General features: G+C 42.1%; 3 protein-coding genes across 5 annotated transcripts; 1 reads left to right on the plus strand and 2 right to left on the minus strand.

Annotated features, from left to right (window-relative positions):
* Positions 1–417: 417 nt before the first annotated feature.
* LOC115675234 (uncharacterized) lies at positions 418–1,091 on the minus strand. Its single transcript, XM_030597835.2, has one exon. The coding sequence runs from the start codon at positions 898–900 to the stop codon at positions 418–420; it is 483 nt and encodes a 160-aa protein (XP_030453695.1). The 5' UTR covers positions 901–1,091.
* A 2,057-nt stretch (positions 1,092–3,148) lies between these two features.
* LOC115675265 (RNA demethylase ALKBH10B) lies at positions 3,149–10,356 on the plus strand. Of its 3 annotated transcripts, none has more exons than XM_056312991.1 (8): positions 3,149–4,295; positions 5,995–6,120; positions 6,468–6,547; positions 6,674–6,791; positions 8,570–8,692; positions 8,793–8,896; positions 8,973–9,127; positions 9,401–10,356. In XM_056312991.1, the coding sequence occupies exons 1-8, from the start codon at positions 3,626–3,628 to the stop codon at positions 10,092–10,094; spliced, it is 2,070 nt and encodes a 689-aa protein (XP_056168966.1). In that variant the 5' UTR covers positions 3,149–3,625; the 3' UTR covers positions 10,095–10,356. The 3 variants fall into 3 exon arrangements, with proteins under 3 accessions (XP_056168966.1, XP_056168967.1, XP_030453726.1); XM_056312992.1 differs by having other exon boundaries at positions 8,573–8,692; XM_030597866.2 differs by having other exon boundaries at positions 3,150–4,295; positions 8,576–8,692.
* Positions 10,357–11,379: 1,023 nt separating this feature from the next.
* LOC115673108 (adenylate kinase isoenzyme 6 homolog) lies at positions 11,380–13,258 on the minus strand. The gene is made up of 3 exons (XM_030595178.2): positions 13,005–13,258; positions 11,846–11,991; positions 11,380–11,750 (listed from the first exon to the last, which is right to left on the minus strand). Exons 1-3 carry the CDS (start codon positions 13,200–13,202, stop codon positions 11,564–11,566), a joined length of 531 nt encoding a protein of 176 aa, XP_030451038.1. The 5' UTR covers positions 13,203–13,258; the 3' UTR covers positions 11,380–11,563.
* Positions 13,259–13,536: the final 278 nt, after the last annotated feature.

The raw sequence follows: 13,536 nt of genomic DNA on the forward strand, positions 1-13,536 counted from the left end.
ACCTCGCTGCCAAAATGACCAGTTTAGTTTGCATAAATCTGGACCTGTTACGATTACTTGGGGTTAAGTCGCAAACCGAGTTACCCTCTTGGATCAATCGTGTTTTGCTTTAACCTGTTTATACATTGCAGGGAATGAACACTGGTTAACGGTGTAACACTGATCTTACACGACACTAATTTAGTCTTTCTTTGCTCAGGAACAATCGTAATCTGGTAAATGGGGGCAATGCATTTCTTCTTTCTGGAGAAATAGGAGTAAATACACAATCTGCTTCGAAAAACATCATCGGCCTCTAATTATTGACAGGAGTTAAGCTAACATGAGGTCTCTTCTTGCTACAAACCCTGTTCGGATCACTTCGAGTAGCTGTTTGGTAGCAAGAATGGTGGCATGGAAACTACTACACCATTTGTGTCAAACAGTTCTGTTTCTCTGTAGTTGAGGACCAACTCTGCCATCAACTCGCACAAGCATGTGAGAGCCGTCGCAAATTGTATTCCTTTGAGGCCAATGAACACTTTGCCGTTCAGTACAGTTGCACGTCCGAATCAAAACTCTTCCTTTCGTCGGGCCTTCACCACATGGTTTCTCCTCCGCGAGTCCTGATTCCACGATCCACAGGAGATCTCGCCCTCCTGCATTATAGAGCAAGATGAGCACGGTTGCGACCAAAAGCTGTATTATCCAGGGAACCGTTGCTAATGTGACACCAGAGACGGCCAATATCTGCACGTAAACGACGTTCTGAGTGTTGGCAGTGGCGAGGCGAAAGAGGAAGACGCCAACCACGGTGATCCAGAGTGAGTGCAAGAGGATCGAGCGGAGGCAGAGGCCTCGTTTGCATGAGCTCCGGTGTAGATGCTGCTGCTGCTGCTGCTGCTGCTGTTGATCCTGCATTGAGTGTTAATGGAGTTGGCGAATTGAGAACGAGGCAGACTCAAGAGAGTTCAAAAGTTTGTTCAGTTTTTAGTATTCACCATCGATTTGGTAGTTTTGTCTATTATTTGATTTTCTTTGTTATTGTTTTTTTTTTCTTGAATTTTTGAATTTTGAAGATGCTGCAAATCATGGTCATTTGAATTATTCTTTAAATCAATGAAATTCACAATATTTTGATTCTGGTAACTGGCTCCATGATTTTCTCCTGAGTGTAGATTTCACGACCCTGTTTTTTATTTTCTTATTTTTGGGTTGAGATAATGACACAAATAGTCCTTGAAGTTTAGCTCAATATGCGATGTGGTCACTGAAATTTTAATTTGTTCAATGTGGTCCTGTACTTTTAGTAGATGTGCAATGTAGTCCCTGAACTATACGAAAATGTTCAATATAGTCTTTGAATTTAGATTAATGGAAGGACTACATTGAACATTTTCATATAGTTCGGGGACTAAATTGAAGATTATCAAAAATTCAAGAATGATATTGAACAAATTAAAAGTTCAGGAACCACATTGCACATTGGGTTAAAGTTCAAGAACTACATTAAATAAATTAAAAGTTCAGGGATCACGTTACACATTGGGCCAAAGTTCAGGGACTGATTATGTCATTTTCTCCATTTGGGTATAATTAGCGAGGAGTCCAATCAACAGCCAAACCGCACTCCTAAAGTTACACTAAAGTGAGAATAATACCTTTTCCAAGACATTTAAGAAATTAGAGGGGTCTGTGCTTTGATAAGTATTTCCGATGTACAAGTTTTATCAAATAGATAGGCACGTTGAGATAACGAATTCAATTCTAGCATCACTTAAAGTTGCTGTTGCTAACTGTCATTAAACTTATGACATTGGTTTAGTCAACTTAATCTGGAAATTTAAATATAATTTAACAATACACAATTAGCCAAGTTACGTGTCAACACAAGAAAGGTATATGCATCCAGTATAAATGCAGCCGATTCAACAAGATAGGATTGAAGACCCAAAAAAGAAAAACAACAAGATAGGATCAGAATGCATATAAATCTACAGAAATAGTAACGACAGACTGTTTAGTAGATGGTAAGATTTATGGTATTTGATAGGGTATCTGCATATCTCAAATGAAAAGTAAACAGTTTGAGTTAGTTCATAAAATCGTGTTTTTTTGTTTACACAAACTTACGAAAAGATTAATTTCGATAGTTCATGTACACGCTTGGCGGTACTGTTTCGAATTTAAAAACAGTCATTTCACTAATTGAACTGCGATCTTCGAGAGACATAAATTATTCGTCGAAACCCTTCGAGACTGATAAATTATTTTATTTTGGATTTCTTTTGCATATCATGCTCATATGTAATCGAAAAAAAAAAAAGAGGGTTAGTTGCTGGGTACTGATATGCCAAAACTGTATAAACAAGAGATGTATTCATAGGCGCCATGTCACTTTCGTAAATATAGGTCAAAAGTATCGGCTGTCATCAAAGGTTCCATCCAGTTGGAAAACAGTTAATGATGTTTCAATTGTCATGGACCCAAAAGTCAGAGCTTTCACGCGACGCGGTTACAGGCTACATTAGCCCCAAAAATGACCTAAATTACTCTGTGCAAATGCACAAGTTACTATTCCTATGAAAAGGAAAAATTTTCATTTTTTAGGTATATAGCTGTACAAAAGAAGTCATGCCCAGTGGTAACATGGGTACCCCGATAAAAGATAGAAAAATTGGAATTCTACAAAGTAAAACCGCACATGAGGAGCGAGTGAACCTGCAAAAGCGACACAATGCGAAGACGGGTGGCAAATTAGAGAATCACTTGGTGAGCGCAGATGCTCTGAACTGCAATCTGCATATGATGTGGGGTCGAACCAACAAATCGAGCCGAACTAGGGAGCTCAGTCCGGTAACTCCTCGAGTTAGTAGGACCTAACCGAGACTCAAACCCAAGACAGAGGCAATTAAATCCGGGAGTAGCACTCCGAAATTGCTACTTCTAGAATGCTACTTCTAAAGGCCGTTGCTCCCCAAAGTTGCCCAAAAAACGAACGGAAACGCCATTTGCACCTGGTGAACCAAACGCACCCCGAGTCAGAACTCGGCCAAGATCCAACCCAAAGACAAGACAAGGGAAGGGGAAGGCAAAGACAGCACGCGAAAGCCCCCAACTTTAACCTTAAACATAGCCGAACCATGAACCGCTTCCCTATAAGCTTTTTAGCCTCCTTAGCCCGCCTCCCCCTCACTACTTTTTCTCTGTAGATCGCCGTGACGGCACGCACCGCCCTCTGTCTCTCTTTCCTTCCTTTTCCTGTTAACGCCCCCTTCTTCAAGAATCGTTTCCTTCGCTCCAAGCACGCAGACCCCCATCGGATCACTCAAAACCCCCCCACACACACGAGCCAGTAGAAACGACACACACCCACAAGCCAACAAGCGAACCAAGGCAGAAAAGGAGGCTCCTTTCGATCTCCCCTGCCGTTCATCGCCCGACCCACGAGCTCATTCCGGCTCGGCTGTTGCTGCTGCGTGGTTCCGCGTCGATCCCATCCGATCCCCGCAATGCCCACCGCCTAATCTCCACGCGATCCGCTCGGATTCCGCCTGGTCCCGTCAATCCGCGTGGAGTCTCCGGCCAGATCTGGGCCGCTCTGTCAGCCGTCCCCCCGCTAATCCCGTAGGGAATATATTCTTCCATGGCAATGCCATCGGGGAATGTGGTCTCGCCGGACACCAAGGACAAGATTCAGGCCAACGCCGCTGCCGCGTCGGGCGATATCTTCGGCCACCACCAGTACGGCCACCGGCCGCCCCCGCCGCAGCAGCAGCAGCAGCAGTGGTTCGTGGACGAGCGCGACGGGTTCATCTCGTGGCTGCGCGGGGAATTCGCGGCCGCCAACGCGATCATAGACGGCCTCTGTCACCACCTGCGCACGATCAGCGAGCCCGGCGAGTACGACGCCGTGCTCGGCTGCATCCAGCAGAGGCGGTGCAACTGGAACGCCGTGCTCTATATGCAGCAGTACTTCCCCGTCACGGAGGTCATGCAGACGTTGAAGCAGGCGGCGTGGCAGCGGCAGCGGCAGCACCAGCTGCAGCACCACCACCAGCAGCATCATCAGCACAGGCATTTTGATCCGGTCAAAGTAGGCGGCAAGGATTATCGGAGATCCGGCTCAGGGTATAGGCCGGGGCCGAGGAGCGAGAGTACCCGAGAAGGCCACAATTCGGGTGTAGAAACTAGCGTTAGTGACGCCGGGGCCGCTGCCGCAGAGAAGGGCGAGAAAGGGAATGAGAAATGCGAAGAGAGGAAGGATGGTGTCAAGCCTGTCGATGCAACCATGGCAAATGTGGAGGAAGAGAAAGGTAATGCAGCGATTTGGGCAATTAATTCGGTGTAGCGTGCTTTTCATTTTTCTCTTGGTCTTGTGAGCTTTGATTACCATACATTGCGATAATTTAAAGGACTCTAGTCGGATAATCCATTTATGGGAATGCTGTATTGCCTCCTAGGAAGCATGCTTTTTGAGTACGAGCTTCGTTATTGACCTTAAAATCAGGATAGTGCCTTCGGATCTATTTTGGCAAGTGCATTATTGATAGTGATGTGGTAAAACAAACTGCTTTGTCATTTTCCTTTTTTTTCCTTTCCATTGACAGCTTACTTTGAGCATGCTGGATGGAGTAGTCATGTCAGTTGATTTGGTTGCATTATATCAATGTTGAAGGAGCTGATTTCTAGTGGGAGGGATTTCTTTTGCCTTTAGAACACTTCCTTGCTTGGTTGTCATTCAAAATTGTAGGAAAGCTCCTTTCTTGGTAGGTTGAACCTATCTAACCTGCAGTTGTTGTAGGCATACGTCTTTTCTTTAATTCACGAGTATGCATCTCTGCTTGGGTTTCTCATTCTAGATAATGGAAGCATTATGGGTCCTTGTCAATTTTGTTGGGTAGATCGGCGTCCTAGGTCTTAAACCTTGAATGTGCTTTTTCTAGTTTTTGTGCTTTCAATATATCAGGTGCTGGATGGCAACGCCATTTTTAATGTCTAGCGCTCTCATTTAGCTTCATTGCTCAAATAAATGCGTGCTAACTATATGCTACCTTTCACGGTTTTTAACTTAATTTTTCTTTTGGTGTTTGTCATGCCTATGCTTCATACTTACATTTTTTCATACTGCACTCTTTAAATTGTAACAACAGAACTGTTCAGCCTGATCAGCTTCCTGCTCCATTGTGTTTCTATGTAATGCTTATACCAGGTGAAATGTCGAATTCGTATCTATTGAAGAGTTCTAGTTTGTTGTATTCTTTTAACATACGCTGAAAAAGAGGTCACTTGATTGGGTAAGTGATACCACGTCATAATACTAAGTGGTATAACTGTGGCGTGAAAAGAGCACTTCACTTTATTACATGGTATACCTGTTACATAAAAGACTTTCTTGTCATGAAGGCACTTAAAGCACTTGCCTTGGTGAATGATGAGGTGCAGCGTTTGCCTCAAGTGGTAATGCAATTTATATGACCTACCCAGCACATAGGCTTCTACCCAGCACTTGCCTTTGTCTTTATGCAAGCTGCTATATCGTTCAAATGGAATCTGGGGCATGGTTTAAGGTGAATTTTCCAGAGAGGCTTCCTTTAAGGCAAGGAAAAATGAAGAGGATGGAATCGAGGAAAAGTTTCTTCGTTCTCCCATGGGAGTTGAGTCTTTGAGTTGATGCATATATGCACATTAAACGAAATATTTTGTTGGTTGTGAATATATATGATACCTGAAATTTTACATCAACTCTTCTAAATGAAGATACTTAGAGGTCTGATTGATCCTCATTTTCTTCCTTCATTTGTATGAAATTGGTCTCTCACCTTGCTGTTAGCCAGTTTTTCTCCTGGATCGTTCATTGTCTGTCTTTGTAACTGTGACTACTTTCTCTTTGTCTTCCACGTTGATTTGATTTATTACCTCAGTTATTGTATCACTAATCATTATATACATGGTATTATGCTACCTAGGAGAACATTCTGGTGACGGTGCCTCCTGTTTTCATTTCCTGTGCAGGTCCTGCCACAAAATCTTTTGCTAATATTAGCTTGAAGGATTCAGGTAGTACAGTGATAGTTCCAGGTGAGAATGCCAAATCTGAAGCTGAGATGACAAGTCATAGCTCCACAACACCCTCTAGAGGTAGTCTTCTTATTAATACTGATTTGGATTTATTTGCTTTCTAGTTTGAAGGGTTGGGGGATGGATTGCACTTAGGGCAAAACTGTGATTTCTTTAGGCATACTCTTGGCTTTGATGAGAATTGTTACTTAGGATAAATGTATTATGTTGACTGATATCTCTTATCATGACTTGTGTGTTGTCACTTTGCATTTGTTCCACATCCTTTTCTTATCCTCGTGCCATGTAAGTCTTTCTGACTGATTCTCCCCCCAATGTCCAAAGAGATCCATAGTAATGGTTCAGACTTTCATATTTTATATAAAACTAATTCTTTATTTATTACGTATTTTTTAATGTTCTTCCAGACCAAAACTCGAACATGAAGCAGGGTGTTGAAGCTGTTCCTAAAACTTTTGTCGCTAACGAGCAGGTTGATGGAAGGACGGTAACTCTCTGTTTTAGTCTTCAATTGTTATTTCATTAACCTTTCTTATCTAGCATGAAGGCTTTTACAAGGAAATGGTTATGTTCCTTCCTATCACTTGTAAGATCTGATATTTTTGATGTGTAGGTCAATGTGGTTGAGGGACTGAAGTTATATGAATCACTATTGGATGACAAAGAAGTCAAGAAACTCGTTTCATTGGCAATTGATTTAAGGGCAGCAGGAAGAAGAGGACAATCTCCAGGCAAGCTTATATGAAAATTTAGCATCATTTAATTGTACAAGCATCTGTGTGTTGTCACTATTATCTCTTAAAATAGAGTGCTATTTCTATTCTTAAAATCTGAACCAGTGCTATTTACTAGGATGGTTCTTTTGCATACACCAAACCTATTGGACGATTTTCCTATTAGAGAGTATTTAGTTATGACAACTAAGTTAGTTGAAGTACTTATGTGTGGGACTATCAACTCTCAACAAGGTTATCTCACTATGAAAGTTATTTCTACTGCAGATTTTATCCAGTTAATAGTTGATGCTAGACTAGGGTTGGAGTACGTAAGAAAAGATTGTGTGAGGCAAATGAAGCTTCTGTTGCTACTGCCTTGTATTCTTCATTATGTTTCTAGTCATCTTGCTATGGCTGTGCATTTTTTGATTATTTTCTTTTTCTCTCTCTGCATCTGTACATTTCTGATAGACTAGTATTTTCTTTAATAAAAGCCCACATTATTTATTATAAAAAGTTTACGAGAAAACACCACACTATAATGATGGTTGTTTGTGTTTAGGATTCCCAATGCATTTCTGTCTGATTTGAGGAAAACTCAAGTGGATTTCTATTATGGTTTTCTTTTTGGTTTAAATTTCCCTTTAAATGGTTTCTCAAGTGAGTCATTCATCAATTCTATTTAAATCATTATGAAATATGTCAACGATGAGACCTATCAACAAAATCCAACTTCTTGCAGTTTACTTCCCTTAATTATTGCACTTCCAAATCCTAAGTTAACAAGGGAAATTACTTTAGATATTTCGAGACTTTGCAGTAGCATTATTGTCAACATGTTTGTTAATATTTGTGAGAACAACGACAGCAACAAATCAAGCTCTTTCCCACTAAATGGGATCATCTTTAGTGAGAAGAATATTGTTTCAAAATGGAAAGATCTGTACAAGTTACCTTTAGTCACCACTTTGTATAAAATTGTTAGGTATGAATATGTTAGATACTTGTGACTCGATTGGTGAAATAGCCATTTTTGACCCGACCCAAACCCTACTTGACTTGACCCACCTGTTTGATTGGTCTACTCATGGATAATCAGATTAATGAAATATCGTGTTTTTGGCTTCATAGTTTGAGCTCTGAAAAATTTATTTGTTCAAGGTTTGGAGTTAAAACGAAACCTGGAATGGTAAGAACAACTGATTGCAACTTGAAGAGAGATGTCGGGTCTCTTGATTTACTTTAAAAATAAAATTATTTGAATTAGTACTGAAGTGGGAAAATTGATGTGTGGCAATGCTGCAGATTTGGTTGTTTTCAGAGACTGTAGAATAAGCAAATACTTGTGCTTTATTTGCTTTGGACATTTTTGTTCAGGGCAGGTCTTCATTAATGAAGGATGTCGATTTTCATCTTCCTCAAAGGGCCAGGAATTGACTTCTACAGTCATCTTTCTTTAGAATATGAATAGGGAAAGAAACTAAAAATTCTGTACTTGTTTCGTTAATGAGATTCAGGCTTTGACTTTTCCCAGTGATTGCCTTCCTTCTGTAATCAATGTATTTCCTGATTTAACAATGAGATGCTTAGTGAAAATATTGATTGTAGTTGTTTTCTGCCATGCAATATGGGAAATGGAAGTCAGGGTTCCTTCAAGTTTTGTCATTTCTGTTGACTTAGCTTTCAGGAGGAAGAGGTTTTGATTTCTTCAAAATGATATCGGAGATTCTTTTTCGCATTTAAATACATGTGTAGGCAAGCTTCTTATAATTGCAAATCTCTTTTTCGATAAGAAGCAGGTCATACTTATGTAGCCTCAAAGAGACCCATGAAGGGACATGGCAGAGAGATGATTCAACTAGGCGTGCCAGTTGCTGATGCACCTGTTGAAGTAGAGAATGTCGGAATATCTAGAGGCATATCTACTTATCTGAAGATCTTATCCAATTATTGAGGATTTTATTTCTCAAAAAAATAAGATGTATCATTTGGCTTCTTTGTGTTCAATCTTTGCAGACAGAACTATACCTGCCTTACTGCAAGATGTTATTGAACGTGTAGTTGGCATGCAGATCATGACAGTGAAGCCAGATTCTTGCATCATTGATTTCTTCAATGAGGTTATTATCGGTTCCTTTTTTTTTTTGAACAAGTGGTCACGTTATGAAAAATTTGTCTTATATTTGCTTCATGCAGGGTGACCATTCACAGCCTCACTCTTGGCCTCAATGGTATGGGCGTCCAGTTGGTGTTCTGTTTTTAACAGAATGTGACATGACATTTGGGAGAGTCATTGAAATAAACCAACCAGGGGACTTCAAAGGCGCTCACAAGCTGTCTCTTGCACCTGGGTAACCATTTGATGCTCTCTCTCTCTCTCTCTCTCTCCACATGTAGAAAAGAAATTTTCATTGGCTTCAGTGTAGGAATGTGTTGGGATTTAAATCACGTTTGAGCTGCTATGTGTGGTTGGAAGGGGCTGATTAGCATCGAAGTCATTAAGATGGATCATGTTTATTATTTATCACATCATGCCAGTTCTTGTTGCTCATCATTTTGCTCTAGACAAAGATAATGCTTAATGGTATCTGAAAAATTGAAAATCTTCTGAAAATTTACTGTAGGTCACTCCTTGTGATGCAAGGAAAATCGTCAGATTTTGCTAGGCATGCAATTCCGTCCCTTCGCAAACAACGGATACTCATCACCTTCACAAAATGTCAGCCAAAGAAATCCACACCCGGCGAAAATCGCTTTTCGCCACCGACCATAGTTCAACCTTCTCATTGGGTCCCGTCATCCCAACGATCTTTCAACAATGTTCCTCATCCTGCAGGGTCGAAGCAATTCGCATCCGCTGCAACGGCTAATGTGTTGCCACCTCCCATTCATCCACCAATACCGGCACCAAACGGTATCCAGCCCCTCCTATTGCCACAACCTGTTGTGCCGGCCATACCTTTCCAAGCCTCGGTACCAATCGCAGCTGCTTCAGCCGGGTGGACAGCGGCTCCTCCACGCCATCCACCACCTCATCCCCCAGTTCCCGGAACTGGTGTCTTCCTTCCTCCTCCTGGCTGCGGTAATCCGTCCTCTCCCGGACACTTATCTACTAATGCTACTGCAATTAACCTTATTCCAGAGAGCCGAGAAAATGGTATGGGGAAACTTGAACATAGCCCAAGCGCTTCCCCGAATGGAAAATCAGACGTGCAAATAGGAAGACAAGAAGTCAATGGCCAAAGGGATATGGCCAATGAAGAAAAAAATGAAGGAGATGATAAAAGGCTGTCGAGCAAGCCAAGTAGAGCAGCTTAGAAGAGGGAACGTGAGAGTAGTAGGCTGCGAGGAGATTTGAGTTTGACGCAAATGTAAAGAGCGGCGAAATTTGAGCGGGTAGACACGTCACACGTCGTGGGAGTACAAGGGAAGGAGGATGAGGAACTTCTTGGTTCTCTTTAATTTTACTTCTCAGGTGCTCCTTTCTCTTTTTGTTGTGCTATTATACAACTCCTAGGAAATGTATGGGACTGCATTACAAACTCATAAACATTGAGTTAAAGAAAATTGATTTTGCCCAGATGAAGTGCTGGCATTATCGCTGTGAGTTTGATTTTGCTCGGATGTGGTGCCATGCGAACTCGACCAAGATGGTGTCCTAGGTGGTCTTCAGTTGCTTGCTTGAATTTTTAGGATTGGATCGCAAGTGAAATACCCTGAGGCTCTCATTTATCGGATTTGGGGACTCAAGGATGACGCTTGATCGAATATAACGTATCCTGTCCTATCACAGGTAATGCATAACCTGCCTTTGATCTTGTCGCGAACCAGTTACTATTGGCTGCAGATAAGCTCTCTCTCGGCGCGAATTGCCCTCTTGAGCCATGCATAAGAAAACACACAAACACACATCCTTCTCTTATCGGGGCTCTCGCTCTCTCATTTTGTTCAATTGCATCCCGTTCACGACAGCACGAATCCTCTGCAGTGTCACCTGACCTGTTTTATAGTTCACCCTACAGCCGAAATTCATTCGGGTAAATCACATGTACTTTACCTAGTTCAAGCTAAAATATATAGAGCTCGCATAATATTTCTACATGAACTCTTTCACTAGCAGGCAAAGTTTAGACCCATGATCTTGGGACTCATATGCAAAACTTAAAAACCTTTATTCCAGCATTGTTCAGGTCTTACATGTGCTCTTCACCAAAAGCACAGTTGCCCATAGTGGCATCTACCTTGTAATTTTAAGCGCTATTGGAGAGCTATATTAAAATTCTCCTGTACTCTCAAGGCCAAACAACGGTACAACTCATGCATATCACACCTCCCAGTCCATGCAAATTTCTGCACTAACATTAGTGATCAAGTTCTGCCCCTTTCTTTGGTTGAAAGGTAAAATCTGAAAACTAAATGTGATAACATACTTGCATCAGCTGAAGAAATTTCCTCACACTGAAGAACCATAAGATTTTTTTTTGCCCCTTTTGAGGTAATGGTGGCATGAATTCAACTGAGATTGTAAGAACTTTGATCGCTGTGCCGAAAGAAAATATTGCCCAACATTCAACCTGATTTCACAACTGACAAACCACCTGTCTGAATACTAAATGCAGAACTATATTAGCCTCGGTCTCATGTCTTTCAAACACAGTCATCATCATCACTTACGGTTCACCAAAATTGATATGTCAACCTGTGACTTTGAAGGGGAAGGAAAAGAGTAATGCGTTTGAGATTCATAAGTTACAAGAACACACAGGCAGAGCTTCTAAAAACTGGCATCAGGACATGGGATGCCACTGCCTGACCCACTCTGTCAAGGAAGCTACATTCCTGTCTATGTCGGCCACGGTGTCACTCTTCAATGCCAAAACGATGTCTTGAGGGTAGCTTTCTTTTGCCTCCTCCAACAGTACTTGGAATATTTCACATTCTATATTGTTTGAGAGCTTCGACCCAGCGTAACCTCTGACATATGAGAAAGACATTCCATGATAAAGTTATGCAGAGATATCAGACGAGCGAGACTTTAGGTCAAAGAAAGTAAATCAGGTGAGCATTACCTCTTACTCAAGCGATCATAGAGGATAGAGTTGTCAGTTTGAAGCACGGCGACGAGATCAAACCATCGCTCGGGGAAGAAGTCACACCCATGGTAATCCACAATGTTCCCACCTTGTTCCATCACATCCTCGAGCTCATCACATACCTAACATCAATATTACGAAATGAGCCTCCCATAACAACTACAACTCTGACAAGTCATTTACTGCAGTATATCACTAAGATGTGCGAAGAGACCAATCAAGCAAGGATATGGCGACATAGAAGAAGTAACATTCTATAGAAGACAGGCAACTTTAAGAAGGTTTCACTACAAGATCATCTGCACTCGACTGTAAATTAAATCCTCATCTCAATATTCACGACAGGGCTATAGAGTTCATTACTTAACCCCCAATCCAATACCTTCTCTCCTAACTTCCATCTCAATTCTTCTTCAGGAAAAGAGACTACCATCTTAATTCATGGGGATAGCAGTAACCAAAACCAGATACAACAGCAATCGTATTCCCGTCTAAAGCGACTGTGCCGACAAAATTCAGTTAGCTCTCACTGTAAATGCTGAACCCTGTTGCGCTACTCATGACCACTTCAGCATAGCCAACATCCCGAAATTATTTGAACAGAACCATGCACTGGGAGGCTCATCGATTATATAGTTAGTGGGTCATCATCAAGAACCGTATCCCCACAAACAATGACAGAATCCTTAAAGAGAGAGTTATGGGCCGGGGCGGCGACACACACACCCCAGAAACACTTCGCAGCTCACCGTTGAAGAGCCGCATAACCGATCGCCACGAAAAGATTCAAAATTTACGTTCCTTTCGACTCCTATAAGAAGGATTGACATTCATGGATCCTCTAATCGAAGGTCCTCAATTCATAATTCCATTGCAACCTTAATCAACTGAAATCCCCCTGTTCTACGCCCTCCGTCAGGTTTGTCTTTGTTCAAGAGAAAGAAATCAGATGAAACCCAGCTCAGAACACAATCGATTAAGAAATTCGCAGCTGCTCCGCACAGAATCAAACTCGAATTAACCGGCGGGTTACCCCGAACCAAGCAAACCCGTCGGCGCAAACACACAGCACAGAGCAAAGCGGAACGGCGGCCCAAAGAGGAAATCCCTAAGGGTTTCGCCGCTCCCCACTCACCAGGTCCTCGTTGATGACGTGGCACTCGAGCTCGTCGTCCCAGCCGTCGTGCAGGCCCTTGTCCCGGACCAGGTCGCCGACGCTGACGTGGCGGAGCTGGGTGGCGTCGGCGAGCGCGGTGGCCGTCGTCGTCTTCCCCGTTCCGGGGGTGCCGGTGAGGAGGAGGTTGGGCCTCTTCCGCGCGCGATCCTTCGCCATGTCTCTCCACCACCTTCGCCTTTTCTTCTCTAGCGACTGCAATTGAGAGAGAGAGTGAGTGAGAGAGAGAGAGAGAGAGAGAGAGTTTTGTAGCTCAAAAATTCAGTTGCCACTAAACCCAGCCCATCAGAGTTCAAGTAACCCCTCTTCTCGTCTCCAAAATACAAACGCTTTCAAAATGCAATCAAGTCCTATAACTTGTCACAAAATTATCATCAAATTCTAAAATTTATAACGAAAGTGCAATCGAGTCCTAAAACTTTTAGAAAGTGCAATCAACGGAAGTACTAGATTGGACCAATTTGACAAGTTTTAAGACTCAATTACACTTTGT

The sequence above is a fragment of the Syzygium oleosum genome, unplaced genomic scaffold, assembly GCF_021117445.2.
Source record: "Syzygium oleosum isolate NSW1041296 unplaced genomic scaffold, Sole_v2.1 Sole_v2.07, whole genome shotgun sequence".
NCBI classification, from domain to species: Eukaryota; Viridiplantae; Streptophyta; class Magnoliopsida; order Myrtales; family Myrtaceae; genus Syzygium; species Syzygium oleosum.